At 33.6% G+C, this 27,603-nt stretch overlaps 2 protein-coding genes across 7 annotated transcripts in view; one reads left to right on the forward strand and one right to left on the reverse strand.

Moving 5' to 3' along the window:
* The first annotated feature begins 2,192 nt into the window (after window positions 1-2,192).
* LOC111050205 (sodium-dependent phosphate transport protein 1) lies at window positions 2,193-26,579 on the forward strand. 6 transcript variants are annotated; one of them, XM_039428441.1, is made up of 11 exons: window positions 2,193-2,211; window positions 9,308-9,451; window positions 10,301-10,407; window positions 11,515-11,757; window positions 12,876-12,960; window positions 14,418-14,638; window positions 16,983-17,126; window positions 19,955-20,087; window positions 21,610-21,768; window positions 23,839-23,921; window positions 26,246-26,579. In XM_039428441.1, exons 2-11 carry the CDS (start codon window positions 9,343-9,345, stop codon window positions 26,432-26,434), a joined length of 1,473 nt encoding a protein of 490 aa, XP_039284375.1. In that variant the 5' UTR covers window positions 2,193-2,211; window positions 9,308-9,342; the 3' UTR covers window positions 26,435-26,579. The 6 variants fall into 6 exon arrangements, with proteins under 6 accessions (XP_039284375.1, XP_022192176.2, XP_039284404.1 ...); XM_022336484.2 differs by lacking the exon at window positions 2,193-2,211 and adding an exon at window positions 6,739-6,990; XM_039428445.1 differs by lacking the exon at window positions 2,193-2,211 and adding an exon at window positions 8,615-8,728.
* LOC111050206 (serine protease inhibitor) overlaps window positions 24,240-27,603 on the reverse strand; it is a 35,021-nt gene continuing 31,657 nt past the window's right edge. Inside the window, exon 8 of the mRNA XM_039428477.1 lies at window positions 24,240-27,137. Within this exon, the coding sequence (XP_039284411.1) occupies window positions 27,007-27,137 (131 nt within the window). The 3' untranslated portion in view covers window positions 24,240-27,006. The remainder of the gene's footprint in view (window positions 27,138-27,603) is intronic.

Genomic DNA, 27,603 nt, shown 5'->3' on the forward strand with positions numbered 1-27,603 from the left:
TATACTCCCAGGAGTTCAAGTTGGTTATCACAGTGTCCAGACAAGCATCACCCCTCGATGACAAAGACTTCCAACAAATAGATTGTGACTTCGTAATAGGTTGACAAAGATATCTCTCTCCTTGGATGGAATTTCAAGGTGTACATTGAAGTCACCACCAATGATTATTCTGTCTTGCTGCCTGCTCAAGATGAAGGACAAAAATTCATCGAGAAGCAGTGTGAATCCTTCAAAGTCTCCATTTGGTGGATGGTACACAGACACAACAATGATATGATAGTCAACCAGCTCCACCGCTGCAAGCTCCAATGTGCACTCCTTGCAATAATTAGTAACCTCTACTATTTTATATTGCAGTTTCTTATTCTGAAAGTAAATTGCAGCACCCCCAATTTTATGAAGATTCCTGCAGTAGATGCTGGCTAGGCTGATTGTGCCGATATTTCCATAGAAATTTGACTCCTTTTCTTTCAACCAGTGCTCTGTGATGCACATAATGCTGGGCTCCATTTCGTCCACAAAGAGGTCAAGCACATCGAGTTTTGTTCTGAGGCACTGAATGTTTAGAACTATAATGATTACATCCTCTGGTTGTCTTTGCTTGTTTTTGGAAGGTGTCACTATTTCAGTGTTCCCCCTTGCCCCTTCTTGAATAAAAAACGCCTGAGTGTCACATACTTCGGCCATTTTGTGCTGTCCAGGATTGCGTCCTTATAGTCAAACTCAACTCCAAGCTTGAAACTGCAGTATGACTCACTTTTAGTATCTAGCTTTTCAACTGTGAAGTTAATTCCAGGGAAATTATTTGTTAGAAAAGTATCTACATCCTTATCTGTTGTTCCCTTTTTAATTTTTCCCAAGTGAAACCATGCTTTTTTTCGCCTGTCAATGTACAGCTCTGTACTGCATCCAAGCTGGATGAACATGTCCCAATCAGTAAATTTTTGTCAATAGGTCTTTTTTTGTTAGTTTTAACTGCATTGGCGAAGTTCAATTTATTACCTTTATTATCAAGCTGAGTAGTTTTTTTTTGTTACCATTTTCCAGGTAGCTTCGTCATTTTTAGCCTTGTTAGGTGAGTTGCTAGGCTAAGTTTGCCTGGGTTATCTTGAGTAACACATATATTATCACACACATATACACATAAATTATCACAGGGGTTATCACAGTTCAAGTTACGACTAATAGCAAGACCAACGGTCTCTTGTTCTTTTGGTATTTCGTCTGTGTTTGAAGGTTTATCTTCAATACTAATAACAGAGCTGTCATTATTTACACTTAAAACGCCTATAGCATGGGATATCTACTCACGCTATTGTTTCTCTATGCTATAGTATTTGAAAGAACGAATTTTAGATTATCGTACCTAAAACGAAAGCTACCTGAACATGATATCGTTAATTTACTAGGTACAAGAACTGTAGGAAACAACTTACCTCTAGTTTGACTGTACTAATATCGACATCAGAGTGATTTAAACCCTGAATTGGGGTTTCATCTATGTCTATTTCATTCTTGATGTTGTTGAGAATATACTCATCAACTGCATGACTTTCATCCTTACTGTTTCCCACATCTTCACAATTGTTGAAATTTACAGTGTTTACCTGTTAAGACAAAAAATATTCAAATTATAGTAAGGGACAATGTTATAATTCTAAAAACCATGACTGATTGTATCACATTAGGGCACAGGTATCAGCAAACAGTTTATTGCCAAGTGTCCGATCGTGTCGGAAGGGAATAATTTCTTATTGCGCTCATTATCTAGGATTGTCAAATTCTAGCAATCAGCCACCATATTTTGAAAACCAGGCTGGGGTCTCACTTGGGTCACCAGCCTGGCAGCCGATCAAGGAGTCCCAGTGTGCTCTACACTTGGCCGCCAATGGCTGCTTTCTGGCAACCCAGAGCACCCAAAGTATGCCAATATCGTTTGTAATAAATGGTGCAAGTGCTCAAAAAATTAGATATTAGTGCACAAAAAAGGAGAGATTTCACTTTAATTTTTATAGGTAGCCTACATAAAATTTTCTGGTAGGCTCAACTCCCACGACTCAAGTCGAGAAGAGACTCGAGAGCATGGGAGAGCGTGGAGAGCATTAGTTTTCAAAGTGACAGTCATGGAGTCTAAAATCGACTGGCCTAAGTGTCACCATTTGGAAACAAATGCTCTCGACTGGAGTCGAGTCTTTTTTCAACCTGAGTCACGTAAGTGTGAGTTGAGACCTTAGAGCAGTTATAGAACTGGTTTTATTTTATGACTGGTCTAAGGTTGAGCCTTACAAAAATAGCAGACTGATTGATTTCATATAATATGCAAAAAAAGCTAAAAAGAAAAACTAACCTCAATCATGACAGACTCCACTGCAAGTGCTTCCCAACAAGTATTTACCGGTACTTATCAATTTATAAATTTTGATAAGTTGGATAAGACTGCTTAAGCATAGGAATTACCATAATGAAGTTTAATAACAATATAAATAATAGTCTTTTCTTAACAAAGTTGAGCAGGTAAACGCTAGAAGATTTTTTGTCTATGCCTAGTACTGACGAGCGCACATATTTGTGCAAGGAAGCCTCACGTACATGCCTCGGCGAGGCCAGTACGCGTTCCACACATGCCTCGGAATTCAAAAAGCAATCGGATAAGCATATAATAAGACTCACAGAGAAGAGGAATCCCTTCTTCTTTGTGTAAGACTATAGCGAGGTCCACGTTATAATGGCAGGGGGGAAAGATAGGCGAACAATATTTCCTATTCTCTGTCTTGTCGATGCCTTCTATGAAGGGTAATTGATATCGATGTAATACTAGTAGTTCTGCGAACAGTGGACCTCGCTCATAAATACAACTTTAAAACTAATAAGAAGGGCCAGTACAGTAAGTAGAGTATAATATACTGTATACTGTATAATATACAATATTATTGTGAATATTTAGCAATGTCATCTATTATTTTCTCCATTGAAAGTGCTAGAGACACTGTTTCTAGGGACACCGGACTTATCAAGGATGTATCATCCGGACTTATCATCTCTATATTTACAATATGAACATATATTGCAACTTTTCTAATAATTAATTGTAAGAAATCGGTCTACTGACGGAAAAATGGAATATGCAATAAGCAATTTACACGATGAATCATCTCACAGACGATTGAGACGGAAGATGATTATAAATAAGATAGGTTTGTTGGTGACAATAACAGGAGGTTGCTAATGATGTTTTTCATGAAATGTGGAATCAATGTTATGGCTTGTTATGCCAATGCAGAATGTTAATGCTCACACCTCGGTTTCAGATCTCATACTAAAAGGAAAACAGAAGACTTGACACTGTAGAGCAACACAAAAATGCACATTTTTAAATGTGCAAGTGCATTTAAAAAAAAACTGGTAGGAACGAGATTCGAACCTGGTTCCCACAGTGTGAGTGTCAATGCTCCAGTTCCCTACAACACCATGTGCTGTTGATACTCAAGGCGAAAAAGTAGGAACATGAATCACTGTATATTCAAAAACGCTACATGCCAAAATGTACCGTTTGGATGAAGGTTGGTCTGCGGTTTTTTAAATTACAAAAAACCGGAGGTCTTATCAAAAATCGTTACACATACGTTTCTGCGCCTTATTGTTTCAAAGAGCTTGCATACCAAATTTCATCCAAATCGGACAACTGCGACTGTAACTGCAGTAAAATTCCATAATTATGTGCTTCTTCAAATGATAGCAACACCAATGTTAATCAAATACTGCCATAATATCGTGAACCTCACTATAGTGAGTAAAATATAAAAATATAATTAATCAACAAAAAATATAAAAATTCATCATGAAATCATTGAAAAATATTATTTCTCGCTTGATGAAATATAATTTGTTTATTTAAAATGAGAATGAACAGTTAATATTACATTAATAAACCAAAGGTGTATGCAGGGGGGGGATTTGGTAATGTATCACCCCCACGAAATGGAATCAGAATTTTTTGTGGCTGGATCAGCCACAAAAATTAGCATCTAATGCAAATTTCAGCCAAATCTGAGAAATTTTCTCTACTGTTCCAAAATGCATGACGGTTTTTCTCATTTTATTGTGAAAAATAGAAATCGCTCAAACTTCGTGACCTTATGCTCTTTGATGCAGGAAACACGAATCTGGAATCGGATTTGAAAAATTCTTTACTGTTCAGGAGATATGGCCAATTGAAAAATTGCAAATTTTATGTTTGCTGCTGTGTAACTTACTCTGTATAGAAGCTGGATGTGCCTAATTTGGCTTCGACCTTTCTCAGGTAAATCTTTCTATGGTGCAAATCTCAGTCAAATCTGAGAAAATTTTCTCTACTGTTCCGAAATGCACGATGGTTGGTCCATGGTTTTTTTTGGTAAAAAATAAAAATTGCTCAAACTTTTTCACAAAAATATAAAAAAAACCATGGACTCACATCGTGCGTTTTGAAAAACAGCAAGTATCACAGATTTGGCTGATATTTGCACCATAGATGGAGCTTGACCTGAGATATGTCGGAGCCAAATTTGGTACCCCCAGCTACTATACAGAGTGAGTTATGCAACTCCAAACATAAAATTTGCAGATTTTCAAACGCATATATCTAATGAACGGTAAGGAATTTTGCAAATCTGATTCTAGTTTCGTGTTCCTCGCATCAAAGAGCATAAGTTCACGACGTTTGTTCGATCCCTATTTTTCCAGTTCCAGTTTCAGTATCAGTTCCAGTTTCAGTTCAGTTTCAGTTTATTGGGTTAAACCAATAAGAGATTATCGTGGATTTGCGTTAATCACTCGCCTGTGGTGAGCGTTGATATTACCCAAATTGTACATAATTCTTCCACCCATTCAAGTTTTTATGGCGATCAGTATCGGCCACTTATTATTTGAAAATTTCAAATAGATTTCATAGGCTAAAATTTCATAGGGTTTTTAATTAAATAGGTAAGGACTAGAATGGGATGGAGTAGAATTTTACTCATTTTTTAGTCATTCAATTGATTGAACAAAATAGAGATTTTGCAGAAGGCCTACTCATTAATAGATAGCAAGCTAGAATGCTCAAATTTTGGCTCCAATAAAGCACTATTTCAAAAACTTCATAGACTTAGTTTCAACTTGATTATCATTTTTTTCAAATTTACATGATTTTACCTTGAGTGTTCAAACTTACATGGTTTTTACTTTCCTTGCCCTTTTACCATCGGTAAGGAAAGTATTGCTTTCCGAAAAAAATTAAGGTACCGTACTCCAATTTCTAAATTTCTATACGTTTCAAGGTTCCCTGAGTCCGAAGAAGTGGTTTTTGGGTATTGGTCTGTGTGTGTGTATGTGTGTGTGTGTGTGTGTGTGTGTGTGTGTGTGTGTGTGTGTGTGTATGAGGGTATGTGCGTCTGTGCGCACGATATCTCATCTCCCAATTAGCGGAATGACTTGAAATTTGGAACATGAGGTCCTTACACTAAGGATCCGACACGAACAATTTCGATCAAATGTAATCCAAGATGGCGACTAAAATGGCGAAAATGTTGTCAAAAACAGGGTTTTTCGCGATTTTCTCGAAAACAGCTCCAACAATTTTGATCAAATTCATACCTGAAATAGTCATTGATAAGCTCTATCAACTGCAACAAGTCCTATATCTGTAAGAATTTCAGGAGATTTCTATGAAAAGTTTGATTTTAGATTCTCAATTATCAGCCTTCATATACAATTTAAACAAAAAAATTCAAGTGGAAAAGATTGAGCATGAAAATCTCTGCGATTAATGTCCAGTAACATTTCCACCTAAAATTGAAAATAAGCTTGAAATCCGAGAAAATGTGATTATTAAATTGCAAACTGTTGGCAACTCTTGGTTCTATCAAATCATTCACTACGAAGAGATAACAGACCTCGTGTGTTTCCAGCGTTATCACCAGCTGTAGTATCTTTGAATAGTAGACTTGAGATGCGCGTGTACACTAGCGTCAGGTGATCAATTTTCATAACAGCAAGGAAAGTTGTGTGAGTGCGCCACACCAGGGATATTGTGTCCATGTGTCCCTCCTGCCCATGGTAGAAACAGCGCCCATTCATCATAACTGTAAAATTTTCGGGACTATTCTCTAGAATAAGCTGTTGGAGCTTTGTTTAAGGTTATGCATGAATCTGAATAAACTATAATCAGCTAGAGCAATATAAGCTATATTGAATTTCTTCATAATAATAGATGGAAAAATGTGAACCAGCTTTGAAGTGCTATCTGTAGTTTCTCTACAAGAGGAGGAGGTGGAGTAGTTGAGGAGGAGGAGGAGTAATAGGAAGAGGAGGAGGTGGAGTAGTTGACGAGGAGGAGCAGGAGGAGGAGGAGTGTTGATGAGGTGGAGGAGGAGGTAGCTTGAGTTACTATTCATCTCAAGTTTATAAACACTTCAAAGACTTCGTATAGAATTTATATATGGTTTAGTTTATTATACAGGTTTGTGTTAAAGTTGATGTCGTGTGAACAGAGGTTTGAGCAAACTAACTTGGCCCTGCTTGGATTTGCGTAAACCTGGCTTTGAGCCAAGCTTGCGCAAATATCGTTGTCCTGTAGACCCGGCATTAGAGGAGACTGTGGTTTATTACTGCGCGAGGTCCACTGTTCACAGAACTACTAGTTTATTGAAACAGTAGATGATATTATTCTGCTTATAACATGACTTTTAAGAAAAGTATGCTAAATAGTGTTGCCTGGCACTGATGTTGCTTGCTACTCAGGTGTGCAGGTGATGGACAAAATGTATTTTTTTTTTGCTGACTGACTTTGTTTTTCAAGCTGAATCAATTCAAAACAAAAACAATTAAATTTTATTCAATTAGATTATCTGAAATCAATAATTAGAGGAATGGTATCCATGGAAAGTAGTATTTGTTTTTAATACAAATAGTGGCACTTTCAAGTATCATTATGAATATTTTATTTGCATTTTGAAAAATCTTCTGTAGAGGGTAAGTGTGTTTTATCTTTAAGTAGGCTACACGTGTTCTTTCTCTAGTTAATTTAACGGCCTAGCCTCTAAATTTATAATTTATCTCATTACTTTATTCAATACAAATTATTTTAAAAGCACGAACATTAACGTTTTAGATAAATATTGCTTAATTGTAGGCCTACTACTTGCTAAATGTAAAACAAACATGAAGAACATGCTTCATATTTAGGCCTTTGTATTGTAACAGATTAATATGGCAATATTCAATAAAGATAAGATGACTATGTCATATTATATTTGTCTTAATAAAAATAAGACCCAGTTACATTTTGATATTGGTTGTAAGACCGATTTTAGTTACCTAAGTCAAATTTCTTGGCATCACATTGCAGATTAGGCTAATGTGAAATGGGAGAAGCATATTGTTTTATTGGTTATAAAAATATCTATAGGTATTTCTATGATATGTATGTAATGGAAGCAATTGAAAATACCTAGTGTTATTGAAATTAGTGAAAATTTAACGTAATATTTTATTTGCTGGCTGCCTAGCCAGGCTATGGAAAGCTTGCATTTTTTCAACCGATGGACGAGGTGAGGATCTTTCTCAGGGTTGGGAACTGCCTAGCTTGCATCCCAGCCTGGGAAAGATAGTTTCCATCCACTCGTCCCATCAACAGTTTCCGGCTCTTCTTCCCCCCTGCCATAGTCTAGTTTTCCAGTAAAAATTAGCTTTCTTTTTACCACGTCTACCCTTTGGTAAAAACAGTTCATTAATATCTAATCTACCCGAGAAATTACATGTAGATTAAGAAATACTGTTAGCGTCGATGTGTTGGCAGTGTTGCTAGCTGTATTTGTCATGCTTACATTAAATTTAGTCACACCTGTTTTATGGTATTTTGGCATGGGGAAGAGATGCCAATATGAAGAAACTTTTTGTTGTACAAAAAAAAGGCTATAAGGATCATTTGTGGAGTAGATAGTAGAGCACATTGCCGACCTCTGAATCTTGAATCTATAAAAAATGAAATTAAAGTTAAAATATTTTAGAAAATTCAGCGCCACATTCCCGTCAAGTAGCCCAGCTGGCTAAGAAGTTGCTTACCTAGTGGCTTGCTTTATACATCTATTCTGAGTGTATGAAGGCAGACGGCGGTGGCTTATTGTAGCCATCCACACTCCACCATGCACCATCCACATTCGTCGACACTCGTACGCACTTGGCAAAAGTGTGGAAGCAGCACTGCAGTCTATATTACCATGTCTGTATAGCTGATATCGATTTTTAAACCAAATAAATTGAATAAAGTTTGAATAAATAAAACCTCTTTTAGAGGAAGGATGACATAGGAACTTATTGAACAAAAGTTTCAGGTTTCATCAATTTTTATATTAAGGCATGAACTGAAACCACTGTTTAAGTGGCTAATAGGCTTAATTTTCATATTAAGGCAAGATTTTTATATAAAGGCATGAACTGAAACCACTGTTTAAGTGGCTAATAGGCTTAATTTTCATATTAAGGCAAGATTTTTATATAAAGGCATGAACTGAAACCACTGTTCTTTATTCATGAAATAAATAGCCTATCATTATAAAATAAGAATGTAAGCCATCTTTGAGAACGTTTCGTTTAGGGTATGATCATATATTGGATGCAAGTATTCTTACTTTTTTACTTCATCAGTTATCCTAGCCACCCTGTGACCTAGGAGTGTTCATAATGGTAGTCGTCATCCTGGTTAGCCAAGGTACCGGTACTATGTATATGGTATATCCCTCGATATAATCAAATACCGTATTGAATGTAGGGTCTTGTAGATAGTTACCGTAGATCATGTAGGCCTAACCTTATTGAGGCTTCTTGAGAATGTATTTTCAGTAGCTGTATTCTTGAGGTACTTTGGCAGCAGATAAATTTTAATAATTGAGATTAAATATTTTATATTTATAAATTGTTAGAAAGCAATCTGGCAACGCTGCGGACGAGCTAGAAAAGGATAGCACTATCAGCTTTGTCCAATGATGGACAAGAACAGTAACACCAATGTTAATAAAAAACTGTCATTATAACGTGGACCTCACTTTATATAGGGATAGTCTGCTATATAAGTATAACCTTCTTATTGACCATAGCTTTCTTTTTAATAATTGTATACAATCAGAAAACCTTTCAAGACGATATGACCATAAAATTCAAAATAACTTATGTTGCTACTATACACTGTACATTAACTTAAACATTGTTTTTTTAACTTGGGTATTTTTTGTAATGTATAATATATTATGATGTATTTCATATATAAATGGAAAAATTCCCCTATTCACAGCTTGAATGAATGAATGAGGGAATTTACAACAGAAAATGGAATCAGCAGGTGTTGTTGCCGGTACAAACTCTGGCAGGAGTTTGGATGAAGCTCGAAGTCTAGAAGAAGGTCAAAGTAGTCATAGGTCATCACTGCTTACTAAAGGTGAATAATTATTTAAGAAATTATTTCAGAATTTGATGCTTGATATTATTTGTTTTAAAAGGTAGGTACCGTACGGCACACCACACACACTCTCTTTCTCTATTATTTTTTCTGTTTATAGATTCATAAAATTTGTTTTGCAGTTTTTCCTTGTTGATAGTTTTTGACGTTATTTTTTTAACTACCTGCTCATTTTTATACGTAGCTTCAAATTTCAATCACTTTTTGAACTCTTTCACAACGACATAATAATGTAGTTTAAAAATAGTAAGAAATCTTCGAATACTGTACCGAAACCATTACACTTGATGAGTGATAGTTCATCAGCTACGTAATATTATTTACTGGAATTGTAGACTGCGATTTGTATTCAAAGTGATCCATTTTAACTAGAAGCTCATGATGGAAAGTGAAATTGAAGAATTCAATATTAAATCCTCTTTATTTGTAAAACAAATTTCACTAAACAACAATATCAAAATGTTTCAAAAGCTCGAGGATAGCAGTTGCTATCCAAAAATTAGAGGTATGGCTGTATTATTTTCTATAATTGATCTAGGCCTTATATCTTGTCTGAAAATAAAAGGAAAGTTTTAGAATTGAAGAATAATGTTTTTGATAAAATCTATAATCAACGCTGTAAATAGCCTACAAGCTCAAAATCATTCAGGTATAGTTTTATTCGATCCTTTATTTTTTTAACAACTAATTTGAATTTGTATTGAAAAAACGTAGCTGAATAATGTGTGAATTAGCCTATGTTATAACGTGTATGATTCATTTTGTCTTCTCTGTAATAAATTGTATTTATATTAATTCTATATTATATTGTCTTCTCGATTATTCCAGAATGGATTTCAAAACGAACCTTTCTATACTTCATGGTGTTCACTGGAATGTGTTTGCATGGAATTATACAGATGGATCTGGTGGTAGAAAATGCACTTATATTTGGCGTGAGTATAAAAAAGTTGTAACAAAGTTGACGAGGGCTACAATTCGGTTGATTGGAAATACTAATAATGCCAGGTTTCTTAGACTTTCATTAAATTAATTATTATTGTTATAAAATGAATTGTTTGTTTTTAAAAGTTCCTCATATTCCCCCATCAGATTACAGGTATTGTCAAAATTTATAACACATAACACAAAAGGAAAAGAAAAAATCACACAAAAGATCCCGCCACACATATTCTTCCGTGGTATAGAATACTTCACCCATCAAAAAGCTTTTCATCCCCTTCCAATAAGCATTAAAATCTTCACAATTTTTTTAATGAGAAGGAAAGCTTTCTAATGAATCTAAGACCCATCTATGTTGTTTTTTCCAAAATCTCCGTTCTGTACTGGTATATTGAAGCATTTTATAAAGTAGGCAATCTTCTATTTCTAGTATTATATCTATGAACACATCGGCATTTCTAGTCATCCTATTCTTGAAGTACATAGATATAAATAGAGGGGACGGTTATTAGCACAATAACATGTTTCGGATGGACACGTTAAGCCGTCGGTCCCGGTTGCCTAAAAAACAGTCAACAGGTCATGTCAGTGGCCCTGAAATTGATCAGTTGCGACCTGAAAACTCTGACACCAGACCTGAGCCAGCCAGGTCACTCGATACTATTATTATTATATAGCACATTCATTGGCACAATTCCTTGAATTGCCCTTACAGTCTTTTTTAGAGCTTAATGAAGCTTCAAAGATGTGGGTATGATCACCATTGGATGCGTGTATATGCAAGAGCACGTCAGATCATGCATGAGCCGAAGAAATCTGGAATAACCATTTGAAACACGTTATGATTTGTATCTGTAGCTGCTCACACTGAACGCAACCAGCAAGTGCACCCGTTTAGTATGAGTGTTCGTATTGCTATTTCCAGATTTTGTTTCTCACCTGCGCGCTTGGTCATGCATGATCCAGCGTGCACACTTGCGCATATAAACATTCAATGTGATCATGCCCTAAAGCTCCGTTAGATTTTCTTCTTATATCAAATTAATGTTGAAAAGATGGAAGAGAAACCATTTTTTATTCGTCCATTTATTTGTGTACAGAAAGATTGTGCCGGCGGTGCCCTGAACTCAGAAAATGAGGGATATATTTACCTGTTCTACCTAAGCCACACTCTGCCCCAAGCTTTTTTCGGACGCGCATCAGACGTTTTCGGTGGTAGAAAAATATTTGGGTTTTCAATTCTCATCGTATCCTGTATTCTGCTGATATTTCCAGCGGCCATTGCATCCGGTATCGGAAGTATTGAAATAGACGCCTTGAGACTATTGATGTGTATATTATTGGTGAGTTGCATAGTTTAGACTTGATTCATAAATTGAAAAATAATTTGATAAAATTTCTAAAATTCAGTATCAATCTCACTAATAAATTAGAATAAAGTTACTGTTGTATAAATTAGAATTGGAACCGTTATATGGGCATAAGCCTGTGGTACTTTTCTGTACCGTAATTTGTGTAATTCTGAATGATTAAATAAATAAATAAGCCACAGCTCATGAGATTTATTCCCTACGTACATGGAGGTGTATCGATATACTGGGTTGTCTTAGAACATACTACATGTAATACAATGTAACTCATTTAAACTTAGGCTATAATATATACACACCAGTTGCTGCAGCCTTCTCGATAATTCTCTTCAGACAAAATCCAATTTTCTATATTATCTAAACAGTCTAAGGCGCGGTTGCACAAAATCGTGTTAAATTTTAATTATTATTGAATTCAACAAGAACCAATCAGAGAAGAGTTTTTTTTAAAGAATAGGCTTTCTGATTGGTTCCGTGGCGTTTAATCGGCATTAGAAGTTCACAGACTTTTGTGCAACCGTGTGATGATTCTTGAATGATTCATTCCATTGATGCTCGGCTCTAGGACGCTTTTATTAGCCAAACTACAGATTTACTTTAGGCCTACCGTACATTGTATTTAATGCTCATTAAAGTGCGTTGACAGTTATTAATTTTCACTTGTTTGAATAATCCTACTTTGAGAGCGAGTGAAATTGATACTATATCTGATTATTCAAAAGCTGATTAATACATAAAAGGTAACAAATTCATTGATGAAAAATTTCATTACCAGGCTATTTTTTTATTAAATTCTATTAGAATAATACCTACTCTACCTTTTTAATTTGTTTCCATAATTTAACTAGACACAGTTGATGCATATTTTATCTCTCTCTTACATAGAGATGCATCGCATTACAATTGAAAGATAATCAATCCATAAAACTGATCAAATTTATTATAAAATAAATAATTTATTTTTTCATCTTATTCATTGATACAATTGATAGGTATAATCAATCCATAAAACTGATAAAATTTTCCCATTGTCTTTAATCTCAACATTATCTTTACTTTCATTCAATTTCATTCATTTTATTTGTTTTCAGGCACCAGTACGAACAGCTATTATCAATATTATGACAAAATGGGTACCCCCAAATGAGCGCGGACGATTTTCTTCAAATCTTTTCGGTTATTATAGTCAGCTCATTTTTATCAGATATTTATTTATTTTAGTTCATTTTTTATAGATATACCATCTATAGATACTTTGATACCATCTGATACTTTATCAGATTCAATTCAATATTCTAATCAAATTTCATAAAATACTACCATCAATAATAATAGTAATATTGATTTCATAAGTATTTCCATATCGAATCTTTATTTGTCCCCAAAACATGATTACAATGATAATGGTTATAAAATAAAAATATAAAATTCAACTATACCATTATTGTTCATTGTTTTTGAAGGGACGGATTCAAGGATCCAAAGGTTCAAAGAACCCCACTCGTCAACCGAAGCTTATTGTGTTCCCAAGTAATAATAATAATAATATCGAGTGACCTGGCTGGCTCAGGTCTGGTGTCAGAGTTTTCAGGTCGCAACTGATCAATTTCAGGGCCTCTGACATGACCTAACGACTGCTTTTTAGGCAGCCGGGACCGACGGGTTAACGTGTCCATCCGAGACACGGGAGTGGCCCGAGATAAATATCTTATCCCAATAAATATCCCAAGTAATATGTTAGTTAGGCAAACCAAAACCAATGTCCTTTACAAGAACCAGGGGTTTTTCCCTATACTAACATTCCATTCATCACCTGGTTGCAATCCCTGTCGCAATCCAGTGTAATATGCTTGGCAGTCTCTTCAGACTGATTAGTCCTCGAGACCTCTCTCTTCCACTTCTGGCCATTTTGTAGGTTCTTCCGCTGAGAGAGGGGACGCCAAACTGCCTCTAGGGCGCCGGCGCCCGGCCATCCTCGACTCAGCCTCTTGACCCACATTTATGCCTGTAGTTTCACCCATCTCTGGTCTCTTGGGTTTATCTTTTTTGCCCCTCCAAAACTACCCTGATGGGGCAGATCCCGTGGATTTGAAGGCAAGGCAACTTCTGGAGTTGCTTTGAGATTCTTTTATGGAGAGAACTGGTTACCCCTCATGTCTCTCCTAATGGGATAACATGCTACTTAGTTTGGTTGTCTAAAATTAATTGAGTAAATCGGGAAGAGAAACAGTGAGTGAGTGAGGAAGGAAGGAAGAGGAAGTAGCAGAGTAGAGGCATAAGCGAAAGTAGATAATATATACTATAAAGTAGGGACTACAATAGCAGATAGTTAGAGATGATAGACTCTGTGATACAAAGTTTACATAAGATAAAATCTTAATCAAATCGTTTTTCTATTGTAAATTATAATATTTGTTAATAATTCCAATAACAGCAGCATTGAACTATAAAACTGAATTCATTTTTTTTTTTTTGACAGAGCTTTGCAGAGCTTGGGTTACCTGCTAGTAATATCATTGTACTGTATTATCATTCATCCCATCATCATCACCTAGGCTTAAAATACTTCTGGAAGGTCGCCTTTGTAAAATATATAATATAATATAACATAAATATATGTTTTTTGTCTGCAGCTAACAACTTTGGCTCAGCCATTTTCATGTTGATTCCAACTCGAGATGTGTCACAGTATGGAGTGGGGATTCTCTGCTACACGTCGGCCCTCTTTGGCTTCATCTGGAGCGTCGTCTGGTTCACAAGTGTGTCAGACTCACCGATCGATCACCCCAGAATATCCGCCAAAGAGAAAACCTACATCCTCAAGTCAACAACCAGGAGTGGAACTATTTATGGTGTAAGTATCTGGATAAAATAGGTCAATACTTGGACCCGTCTAGACTACAACAAAGCTAAGGGTCTAATAATGGGTCGATTGAATTAAAACTATAATCTATAGTGAGGTCCACGTTATAATGGCAGTGTTTGATTAGCAATGGTATTGCTATCCTTGTCTATCATTCAACAAAGCTGCTGGCGCTATCTCTTTATCGCTTTGCTCTGCTGCCAAATTTTCTTTTAACAATGTAGAGCTAATAATCAATTAACAAAATATTTCATCTGTATTATGAAATGATTATTGAAAATATAATTGATTATTTAAAACGAGAATGAACAGTTAATATTACATCAATAAACTTGTATCAGCTACCGTCTATAGAAGGCATTGACAAGACAGAGTCGGCTAAGTTTTTCTCCTATCTTTCTCCACTCCCATTATAACGTGTCCCTCCCTATAGTAATAGTCCAGTCACTTCAATAGTGAAAATGGGCCGTTTGGGGAATTAATTCCGAACACGCTAAAATTTTCATGCAATGATTCTGGAGTATTGGACAGCTTAAAAGGCTGTGCAAAGGCTAAAAATAAACTTTCTACTGGTGATATTTTTCAAAATTTTTCGATTTGTAAACCGTACTATCAAGCTATCAAAATAAAAAAGTTTTCTCAGGAAAACATTTTTTTTCGATCATTACTTTTTGAGATATGAGCGCCTAAAGTTTAAATTTTTGTGTCAGAACATTTCAAGTTCGGTGAAAGATAAAACCATGAGATTTCAAGGATAGATTCTTCATGTTATTGTTGATCTAATAAAACAAAAATTTTCTGAAAATATCAATATTTGAGAAAGTTATTCAATTTACCAAAAATAACTCAACTAAAAGTTATTTTTGATCATTTTTAGTAAATTGAATAACTTTTTCAGAAAATGATATTTTCAGAAAATTTTTGTTTTATTAGATCAACAATAACATGAAGAATCTATCCTTGAAATCTCATGGTTTTATCTTTCACCGAACTTGAAATGTTCTGACACAAAATTTTGAACTTAAGGCGCTCATATCTCAAAAAGTCATGATCGAAAAAAATTCCTGAGAAAACTTTTTAATTTTGATACTTTGATAGTATATGAATCGAAAAACTTAAATATCATCAATAGAAAGTTTAATTTTAGCCTTTGCACAGCCTTAAATATAAAAAGTTGACCTTCTAGCCCTAGAGATTTTTACAGAGTGCCCCAAAAACTACAGACTTTCGGTTCCTTTCCCAGTTCTTTGAGATTAACGCCAAATCGAGTCATCGGACAGAAAAAATCACTCTTACCTTTTTTTAGATAGTAACCTTCAGTTCCAGAGTCTTGAGTTTTGGTATGTGCTTTCAAGGTGTTGATGGAAGGGTATGGAATATATAAAAATATACAAGTAGGGTACCGTACTTGATGATTTTTATATATTTTCAATAAGTAGTTTATCTGTAAAGGAAAAGTGAATATTATAGGAATTTACCTGCAATTCAATTATGATTTACACATGTACGCTAATTACCTATAACACATCAAATGAATTCGTTTTGATTATTTACATTATGATCATCTATTTTATTAATAAAATAGGCCTATAAGCACGCGGGAGATTTAGACATATTTATGCAGAATTTTCAGTTGGGTAGGTAGTTCTAATGTGATGCTGTGCTGAACGGATAATCTCTTCTTACATTTCTTATAATCTCTTCTTATGACATTTTTTCTTCTCAGTACCCACATATGATTCTTTTTTCTGTATTACATGATTTGTACCCATGTAAGATATTTCAAGTGCATATTTTTCCACCTCTCATCTTTTCTCTTGGAAAGTAGTTTCAGCAATATTTTATAAGATAGGATTTAAAAAAAAAAAAAACATATTGCTATTGTTAAGACGTTTTTTTGTTTTTGATCTTATTCTATTTTACTCTTGTTTTATTCTTAGCTTGTTATTCAATTTAAATCTAATTTTTGAATGAAGAATGTTGTAATGTTTCAAGGAGACATATAAGGGTTTAACCTGTTGTCTCCATGTATGATTGCATTTATGCAAATAAATAAATAAATTATTATGCCTTACTTTATTATAAATAGGTTCTCAAAATTTATTTCTTGTTCGATTATTGAAGTTTTCAATTTTTGAAAGCTGTATAATTGCAGGATACTTGAGAGTTGTAATATAAATATTTCATCTTAGGCCAACATGCTCAAAATTTATTTCTTATTTGCATTGAAGCTTCCAATTTTTAAAAGCTGAACAATATCTTCTATGATATGATAATAGGCTATTGTGATAAGGTATTTTATAATTATTAATTATGATGTAATTTTATTTTTCAGAGTGTTTCGCCCCAATGGATTGACATGCTTTGCTCGAAACAAGTGTGGGTTATAATAACGACGGATTCCTTCCTCTTATTGGCTTATTATTTCACATCAGAGCCGGCGGTTGTGATGATGATTGAGAGCGCAAATGCTCAGAGTGTAAGTTCTCCATTGAATATTATAATCAACTTCACCAATGGTCCAGAACACACTTAAAATACAATAGGCCTATGTATGTGTTCTCTCCTAAAAGTCTTATTCAAGTAGAGTTTTTAAGAAAGGAGATCAAGGATAAAAACTTTTACTAGCCACAATAAAAAACATCATTCATAAATTATTTAATTTGTTTACTGTATTCATTCATGTATGCAGAGACAACAGGTTCACTGTATTCATTTATGTATGCGAAGACAATAGGTTTCCTCTTATGTATTTCATTTTTGATGTGCATGGTATTGATTAATAATGTGAATATCTTCTAAACGGTTTGAGATATCGATGTGCGGTTTTCCGCATTCATTTTTTCTTGAAATTCCTTATTGAAATCATGTACCGCATGACAACCTTCCTATTTAAAAAATAAAGTTGCATTCATCAATATGGCGGATCCAAGATGGTGGACCAGATTTTTAAAGTCATAGTAAAGTAGTATTTTTAATTTGGGTAGGATCCCTGATCACACCCACCTTGGAATCACATTTTTTATGAGATACTAAGCCGTTCTCATACTTTTTTCTCTCTTTTCTGCTTTGAATAGTATTGATTAATAATGTGAATATCTTGGAAACAGTTTGAGATATCGATATGCGGTTTCCATTCATTTTTTCTTGAAATTCTGTATCGAAATCATGATTGTATCTCATGACCACCTTAATTCCCATTAAAAAAAAGTTGCATTCAACATGGCGGATCCAAGATGGCGGACCATATTTTCAAAGTCATAGTGAAGTAGTATTTTTAATTTGGGTAGGATCCCTGATCACACCCACCTTGGAATCACATTTTTTACTTTACTTATGAGATACTTTCATACTTTTTTACTTTTATGAGATACTAAAGCCGTTCTCATACTTTTTTTTCTCTTTTCTGCTTTGAATAGTATTGATTATAATGTGAATGAATATCTTGGAAACGGTTTGAGATATCGATATAAGGTTTCCGCCATTCATTTTTTCTTGAAATTCTGTATCGAAATCATGTATCTCATGACCACCTTAATTCCCATTAAAAAAATAAAGTTGCATTCAACATGGCGGATCCAAGATGGCGGACCATATTTTCAAAGTCATAGTGAAGTAGTATTTTCAATTTGAGTAGGATCCCCAATCACACCTATCGTCAAATTACCTTTGTGTATGTGATATTAAGCCGTTCTTGGACTTTTCACCCACTCTGTAGAATGATAATACAATAATAAGCGCTTTAATACGTATTATAAAATAGCCTACAAAGTTGATGGGGAACAAGGGAATTTTTATAAATTATTAAAATATACAATAGTAGCCTACATGCAGTGTTATTGAAACTATTTCCATATTGTGCTACAATAATTAGCAGCCTATTAGTTTAAAAGCACTCTCAGTATACCAATAGATATGGTAAGACCTATATAAATTAAAATGACAATTGGATAACACTTTATGCTCGGTTGCACAAGAGCCTCTTGAATTTTAACCGTGATTAAATCTACAAGGACCAATCTGAGAAGGCTATTTTGAAGGCTTCTCTGATTGGTTCTCGTGGAATAATTCACGGTTAAAATTTAATAGGCTTTTGTGCGACCGGCACTTATATAGTGATGTCCATGTTATAATGGCAGTATTTGATTAACTTTTGGTGTTGCTATCCTTGTCTATTATCCCACAAAACACATAGCAGTATCGTTTTCTAGCTCCACAACGTTGCCAAAAAAGTTTTTAAGAATGTAGAAATATAATTAATCAAGGCAGACAAACGGCAACTCTGTTCTCCTATCTTTAACCACTGTCATTATAACGTGGACCTCACTGTAGCTGTTTTACACTTTTTGATAATTTCGGACCGCCGTGAAGCTGGCTCCAACATATCGAGCACAAAATTTGAAACATATGCCAATATTTAGGGCTTTTTTGGGCTTCCACAATATCCAAGTTTCAAATTTTGGGATCAACCGGAAATGGGGTTTATAAGGGTTTATATATTGGCGGGCCAGCTTCACGGTTAGCCCGCGACCATCACCGATCTTGAAGATGAAAGTGTCATTCGATAGAGCGAATTTTGGGCTTCCATTCAATACCATTTTCAAATTTTGGGCTCAAAAAATACGACCGTGAGAGACTTTGAAAGTTTTCAAATTCGGCGGGCCAGCTTCACGGTTAGCCCGCGACCATCACCGATCTTGAAGATGAAGGTGTCATTCGATAGAGCGAATTTTGGGCTTTAATTCTATACAATTCTCAAATTTTTGGCTCAATAATTAAGCTGTGGGCGGAGGAAAACGTTATAGGCCGGGGGCGATATGTTGGGGCCAGATTCACGGCGGTTAAGTTCGGACCTTTTCCGTTATGTGCCAAGAAATTATGTACTCCGTCCAATTTCTACTCTGGTGTAGTTCTAATTTTCGCTACTAGGTTGCGTTACTATCGCACTTCCATTGTTTAGCGGGTAATGAGAATTCAATTTGAAATCTGTAAATGTATAAAAATTGAAAGAAAACTTGAAATGTGTTTATCAGGGGTGATTTCTACTACGGTACCATTGATATGAGTACGACTCTCAAGTTTAATTTCAAAGTTTTCTATTCATAAAATCCGGAAATTCATGAAATCCAGACATTGCTATTCATTAAGTACCAACAACATAAATGCTAATCCCATTAATGAAGCAAGGGTGTAATATTAACAGAATAAAGACATTCAATTTGTTGAAAAAAGTCATGCAAATTGTGAAAATATTTGAAAGTTGATATCATTAAAAAAGATAATTTTTATTACCTAATTATTTTTCAGAGTTGTTGGCTGTACTCCACAGGTGCAATTTCAACTTTTATTGTTGCTCTGGTTTCTGGAATAGTATGTGACTACTTGCTTTCAAGAAAGAAGATGAATGTTATAACAGCTAGAAAAACATTCACTTGTATTGGTAAATAGGCTATAATTTACTGTATTGTATTCAGAGCATATCAAATCTCATTTTCATTCACCCCAACATCCATCACAACCATAAGAAAACATTACAGATAATCGAAAATAGGTAGTATTTATTTATTTATTTATTCACAATGCAAATGACACTAATGTAATAACATTGAAAGATAAAATAATAAGATAGTCCTTGTGCTATTTTTCTTCCAAATTTATAGGTGAAAAAGTCCGAAATAAGGTTAGAATTTCACGTGTACAATTTTGATAAAATTTCAGTCCAAAACAAAAATGAAAAGTATATGGTGAAACAGGTAATATACCTTTAGGATTTATTCTTTCTGAAGAATGATATAATTATTTTGTAAATTTTTTATGTTATGTAAACTTATAGGACAATAAAGAAGTTTCAAATGAAATCAATTTTTCCAAATAGAAAAAGTATCTATGTGTCGGAAAGCGTACAATGAAGGTGCTCTACAACTCAAAAAAGGATTATTGTACGGTACTACAATGATAACTCTAATAAAAATGATTAGAATATAATTAAATAGAGATTAATGGAACATTATCAGTGATGCCTGTGGTGCTACCTTGATGACTATGCTATTCTACCTTGAAAAATAATTTTAGATCAGTGTCAAGTTTATCTGATTTGAGAATATTTTTCTGCTGAGGGTGATGCCCACATGAGCTCCAGGCTCATTCGTAAGTAATGTAAACTCATCTTTTGATGTGATTTTTGGTGTTAATTTTAGATTTAATTTCAAGGTTAGCCTTTACAATATGTGTAGGCTTTGGCATAGGCTTTTGACAGTTGAAAAAGGGCCAAAGGTGAGAGCCAAAATTTATAATTACCTATTCAAAAATGTTTTCTTGAAAATAACAATCAACTTTTACACTTATAAATGGCATAAGTGCTTGAAACTAGTTGTGTTTATACAAAAATATAACAAGGGTAGCCTTCTATTTAGTAATTTTCTATATTTAATCACCTATTCAATTTATCTTCATCATGTAGACGTAATTGATATTCCTTTATTTACAAAATAGCAGGTAACCCATGCTCCGCAAGGGTCTAAATAAAAACTTGACAAACTGAAACTTGATCTACTGAAATCTTGAAGAATTTAAAATATAATAATTATTGTATCACAATTGTCTATATAGTATTTATTACTATTCATGACAAGTGAATAAACGAAATACCTCATAAAAAAAGGCCTATAACCATCCTCGGTGAATCAAGAATCTGTACTATGAAAAATTTCAAGTTAATCAGTCCAGTAGTTCAGACGTCTTGATGCGTCTATCGTGAATTTCCCATCCCGTACGTGTTAATTTATATAAATTCTTTGCTTCAGCCTATCCTCCTTAGCCAATTCTTTCCTTCATTATATTATACATAATACAAAAAATATTTCTATACTAAAAACACTAGGCTACTATGTTTGTATTCAACACAACCTCTAATTATGACTAAACTTGATTTTGATTGATGATTTTTTACTCTTACTTTCCAGCTGCATTTGGGACGGCGATTGCACATTCGGCGATAGTTCTGACAAGAAAGGAATATGGATACCAGCATACACTTCTATTTATGATAACAACTGGATTCGTGGGGGCGAGTTGCTGTGGTCTGGAATTGGCGTTTAACGACTTTGCACCTAACTTTGCTGGTAAAATACATTTTATAAACCCAAAAAAGAAGATTCATTATATTATACATACGGTAATACAAAAAATATTCCAATACTAAAAACACTTACATACACACATAGGCTACTATGTTTGTATTCAACACAACCTCTAATTATTTAAACAATTAGAACTGTTTATACTAAAGTCAAGTTTAATGATGTTGTAAAGAAGAATTGAAAATTTATTGAGTTAAAACAATCTTTGAGGTTAATGATGTTTAATGATGTTGTAAAGAATTAAAAATTAATTCAGTTGAAACAATCTTTGAGGTTGAAACAGAAGTATAGCCATATACAACAGTTTTGCAAAAATATATTAATAACAGTAGGCTATATGCAATCTCATTGTGCTCGTTGATTTCAAATATATTTTAACAGCAATATCTCCACACTCCAATATCAAATACTGTACTCCAAGATATTGAACTTGAAATTGAGTGTGTTCACGCGCATCTCAAATCTACTATTCTAAGATCTGAGCCAGCTGGTGACAGGACAATAGCGTTGCAGACACACGAAGTCTGCTATCTCTTCATAGTGAATGATTTAATAGAATCAACAGTTGCCAACAGTTCTCAATTGAATAATCTTATTATTCTTTTAAAGAATAAGATCTTAAATTAGATGAAAAACTGAACTGGGAGGATCATGTGGCCTTAATTTGCTCTAGGCTTGCACGAGTTAATTTTCTGTTGCTTAAATGAAAAAGTAATGTCAGTAACAACTTGCTGCTGAGTTCCTATTTTGCGTTTTTCCATAGCCACCTAACATATGGCATAATACTCTGGGGTAACTCCACTGGCTCAGACAGAGTGTTTAAATGGCAAAAGAAAGCTCTGAGATGTATCTGTGGGCTGTCTCCTCAAGATTCCTGCAGGGAGTACTTCAAGAAATTGAAAATAATGACAGTACCCAGTTTTTACATATATAACTGTATAACTTACATTAAAGAAAATATCAATAAACTTACAACCAGAACATCTATTCATGCACACAATACTAGAAAAAAACACAATAGATCTACCTTATTCCAGGCTAACTAAAATCCACAAAAGCTATAATTTATTATGTAGGTATTGAACTCTTTAACGCCCTTCAAGCCAGTGCCCGTGCAGTACCTTTGGTGACGTTCAAGTCAGTATTGGGTAACTGGATAAAGGGCAAGGCTTTTTACTCCATCACTAAATTTAATTAATGTAGTAAATCTGACTTGCTATTTGTTTAGATAAAATTATTAGAATTACTAATTTTTGTTATAAGTAAGTTAATTTAGTGTTGTAAAATAATTTGTCTTACTGTTTAGTTTGGTAATTTTATTAGCATAGTCTTTGTATATTGTGTTATTTAATTAGTGAAATAAGTGATGCACTGTAACTCACTCTCCATCTCTAGCACCATCATCATTATTAACCAGCCCATACTAGACTTATTAGAATACTTATGTTAAATTTTATTAGTGATATAAGTGTTGCAATGTAGGCCCTAACTCACTCTTCATCTCTAGCACCATCATCATTATCATCCAGCTCATACTAGACTTAAAATACTTATGTTAAATAAGTTGTCTGGAATAAATTGAGATTGAAATTGAATGATAGACAAGGATAGCAATACCATTGCTAATCGAACACTGCCATTATAACGTGGACCTCACTATATAGTATTTGCTCACATTCGTTGGCTCATTTTAACATCATTTTTTTCACTAGCAAACCAATATAATAGGCTACAAAACTCATAATAAATTTTTATAATCAAGATGAATTATTTTGTTAATTAATTATTAATTCTACATTGTTAAAAGACGATCTGGCAACAGAGCAAAGCGAGAAAGAGAGAGCCCTATCCGCTTTGTTGAATGATAGACAAGGATAGCAATACCATTGCTAATCGAACACTGCCATTATAACGTGGAACTCACTATAGTATTTCTCACATTCATTGGCTCATTACAACATCATTTTTTTCACTAGCAAACCAATATAATAGGCTACAAAATTCATTGAACATGCCAAATTTTGGAATTAATTTTGCCACATTGTTTTCCAGCTACACTGTTCGGTATCACAGAGTTCATTTCAGGCTTAATTGCTGTTTTAATCAAGAAAATAATTTCCGAAATGGATTTCAAGGTGAGTGAGCTTCCAATTGAAACTTCTTGTTTATAATGAAAACACTGGGATGTTAATGAAAGACACTGATTGGTGTTGAAACATGTTTGTAATTTTACAATAAATTAGTGATAATTTATTTTATTAATAAATTATAATTTTATTAATAAATTATAAATAATTTTACAATTATTTAATTATTTTTGACAACATCCCACTGTTTCCATTATGGATAGATATCAATAACATCTCACCAGCATCAGTATCTGAAGTAGGCCTACATGTTTATGTTGGGAATAGATTTGAATTCTTTAAAATAATTTCAATAGTGTACCGCACTTTATAATCAAATCAAACTTTATTCATCAAAAACATCAATCATCATTCACAATACAAATTAGAATACTATAACAATAATTAATACAATTATAACAATGAAGTTTTATGCATTGAATAATTTCACAATAGGCAAAGATAATTCAATGAATAAATATACACCCCACTATAAATGATGTATGTGTTGGGGAATGAATAATAAATTGGAATGTTTTGTAAATATCAGACTACTGTGAGTTTTTACAATGTTATTAACTCAATAAAATGAAATTACAACGTTTTCGTAAATGGATACGAGCAGTCCACACGGTATACTTCTGCAGCACTACTTTTATAGGTGTTATGTAATCATGATTTTTTTCAATCGAAACATCAAGAACTAACTTACATAAAAATCAAAATATACTCCTTAAACAAAAATACAATCCTCAAACATTTTATGCATATTCAAAAAAAATTACTTATGCCACTATAGAGAAAACAAATGATTGATTATAAAGACATAATATTGTGGGATAAGTTTTTTGGGTAGTCTCAAAAATGAAGCTTTACAACTTTCACATGAGTAGGCTATTGATAATAATTCATCCATAATATTATTAAGGAATGGATTGTCTTATACATGTATGGAATAGATTTGAATTCTTTAAAATAATTTCAATAGTGTAAAAAAAATCTGAAACTCAGATGTTTTGACGTTTAAAACTTTAACATGAGTATAATTTGTGGATTTAAGTGAAATTTTAAATATTTTTTGTGATTGTGTAGGAAGATTTTTGTTTGGTTTGGTATTTTGAAATTAATTAATGTGATAAATTCAGAATTATTGTCGTACATACATTTTTTGGGCTCAAAATAGTGTGTGAATTGAGTTATCATTTACATAACCTCTAGACTGTGTATTCCAAATTAAGGTTTAAAGCAGTTTTGGGGAATGCCTGTTGTTTTTACCTGCATTGTATCTATTGTCTATGAATAAATGAAATGAAATAGGAAATACACGATTGACCCATTATCACTTATGAACTGATTCAACTTAACTGAATTTACTGAGGATGGATATAGACTCATTTTCATTCTTATAAATCAATTAGGCCTAATTAGAATTCAATTATCAAATGAATTTATTCGATTTGTGATTTAAAGTTAACGCAACCATAAAATCCCGAAATCATTCTTCAAGTAAAGTGGCGTAATTGGTAGCACTACGATTCATGAATGAAAGGTTGCGGGTTCAAAACCAATCAAACTCATTCTCTGAACTCTGAAGAGGATTATCCACATCATTTTGACAAATTGATTCTATTCTTTGATGTTTCCTGGACATAAGGAGTATTTTACAACACAAAATTTTCCCCGGTGCAAAGCACGGGTTATCTGCTATCTACGGTATACGGGTTATCTGCTATCTACAGTAATGCACTTCTTCAAAGTGCTGCTAGGTCTACACAAGTTTTTCTCATATTTACTATTCATATGAAATCAACAAATTCATTTTTTATTCCAATTTTTACTGATCTGAATAATTAATTAATTTTCTTCTTTAGCCTGTCTAATTATTTATTTTGATATTTTTGTCTTCTCTTTCAGCAGTTGACTGAATTAGTTTATGGAAAAACAATTATTTTCCAAAATTTGTATTTTCCGATTGAACTCTCATTCATATCAAATTTTATTGTCATTTTTTGTTTCGATTTCTGTATTATCTCTATATTTTGTATTTTTTGCTAACGACGTGGTAGTTAAGTGGGCATTACGGTACTGTCCAAACTTCGCCAAGTCAACAAATAAAAAATTCATTCTATTCTATTTTATTCTATTCTATTCTATTTATATTTTGTATTTTTTGCTAACGACGTGGTTAAGTGGGCATTACACGGTACTGTCTAAACTTCGCCAAGTCTACAAATAAAAAAGTCATTCTATTCTATTTCATTCCATATTCTACATTAAGTTTCTTCTTCTTAAAATCTAATAACTTAAAATATCAAAATCACTGCAATTTTCAGAACGGTCTTCCATTGGATGAGCTGCTGTGCCTTGCAATATCGTTCTTTCTGAGCAGTGGAGTGTTGTATTTGATTTTTGGCAGATCGGATTTGGTGCGATGGAACCAGCACTACATCCCACCACGCAGTGTTATGCGAGATAATCGCTCAAAATACATCATTTTCAAGAGAGACGTGAATTATATTTGATTTTTACACAGAAACCATCTGATTTGAAGGCGTATTGAATGTCATTAAGCTACAGAATATCTAGTAATGCAGCTCAACTCAACTTTGTACTTGATTCACTTGTATATGTATATTGAAATAATAAAAGGATAATCAGCTTCCCAAATATGTTTCCCAAGTCTTATAAAGTTCAAGGTTTGGTTGCATAAAAGCTTGTTAAATTTTAATTGTGATTAAATTATTATTATTGTTATTCATGGCGCAGTTGTATATGTGTGTGAGCTTCATTTAAACTCACACAACATATGCCACCTGAAATGATGAAAAATTATTAATCATACTTGTTTCCTAATCTTGTTCAATAAGTTGATAAAGACGTACCAATTGAACTTTGCTATTCTGCATAAGCTAAGGTAGATCTACTTCATCAAAAGGTATTATAAATATATTCATATATTTAAGTTGATATCATCAACTTACAATAAACTTTTCATTGAAGCAAGTAGTACCTACTATCGCATATTGTATTCTCTACAGAATAAGCACCAACAAGTATCTGCTAGAATGAGAAATTTCTCAGTGGAAAGAATTATCTAGAAGTGAGATAGACGACCAACGAAAATGATGGTCTTTGTTACTTTGTGTACAATGGCAAATACAAATGGGCGATCAGCCTTTATGGTAATAGGCCTTGGATAAAGCGTTCGGTTGGAAATACCAATGCCTGAAAAAGCAGAAATATTTCAAATTAAACAGTTTGAATAAATCAAAATTCAAAGTAACAATACAATTTCAAAATAATTGTCTTGATATGTGATGTCCTCAAATAGGTACAATACGGTACTCGAGAGAGTGAGATAAGTGAATGCTATCTATAATATTTTGCTTTTCTTCTAACTAGGAAAAAAGTAACTAGCAAACATTATAATATTTTATAATGATTAGTAATGCATTGTGGAAATTGCTGAGGAAACATTAATTTAAAATGGATGTTGGAAAGAATCATTTTATAGTTTTTTTTCTAAAAATAATTTTATAAATATTGATGAAGTGTTGGCCTATTCGACACGTAATTAAATTATTTTCGGGAAGAAGTCTTCTGGTTAATTTACAGCATTCAATTGGGATTTTTGTTAAATAATAATTATTCATCAACTAGCATTTGAACAAATGCAATTTCTAATCTATTT

Source organism: Nilaparvata lugens, chromosome 1 (genome assembly GCF_014356525.2).
Source record: "Nilaparvata lugens isolate BPH chromosome 1, ASM1435652v1, whole genome shotgun sequence".
NCBI lineage: Eukaryota > Metazoa > Arthropoda > Insecta > Hemiptera > Delphacidae > Nilaparvata > Nilaparvata lugens.

Bases quoted from the DNA above. Each gene is read 5' to 3' on its own strand.
- LOC111050205 (XM_039428441.1), top strand. From the start codon at position 9,343: ATGGAATCAGCAGGTGTTGTTGCCGGTACAAACTCTGGCAGGAGTTTG. The intron at 9,452-10,300 runs GTGAATAATTAT...CGATTATTCCAG, and splicing joins GTCATCACTGCTTACTAAAG to AATGGATTTCAAAACGAACC. The intron at 23,922-26,245 runs GTGAGTGAGCTT...TGCAATTTTCAG, and splicing joins TTTCCGAAATGGATTTCAAG to AACGGTCTTCCATTGGATGA.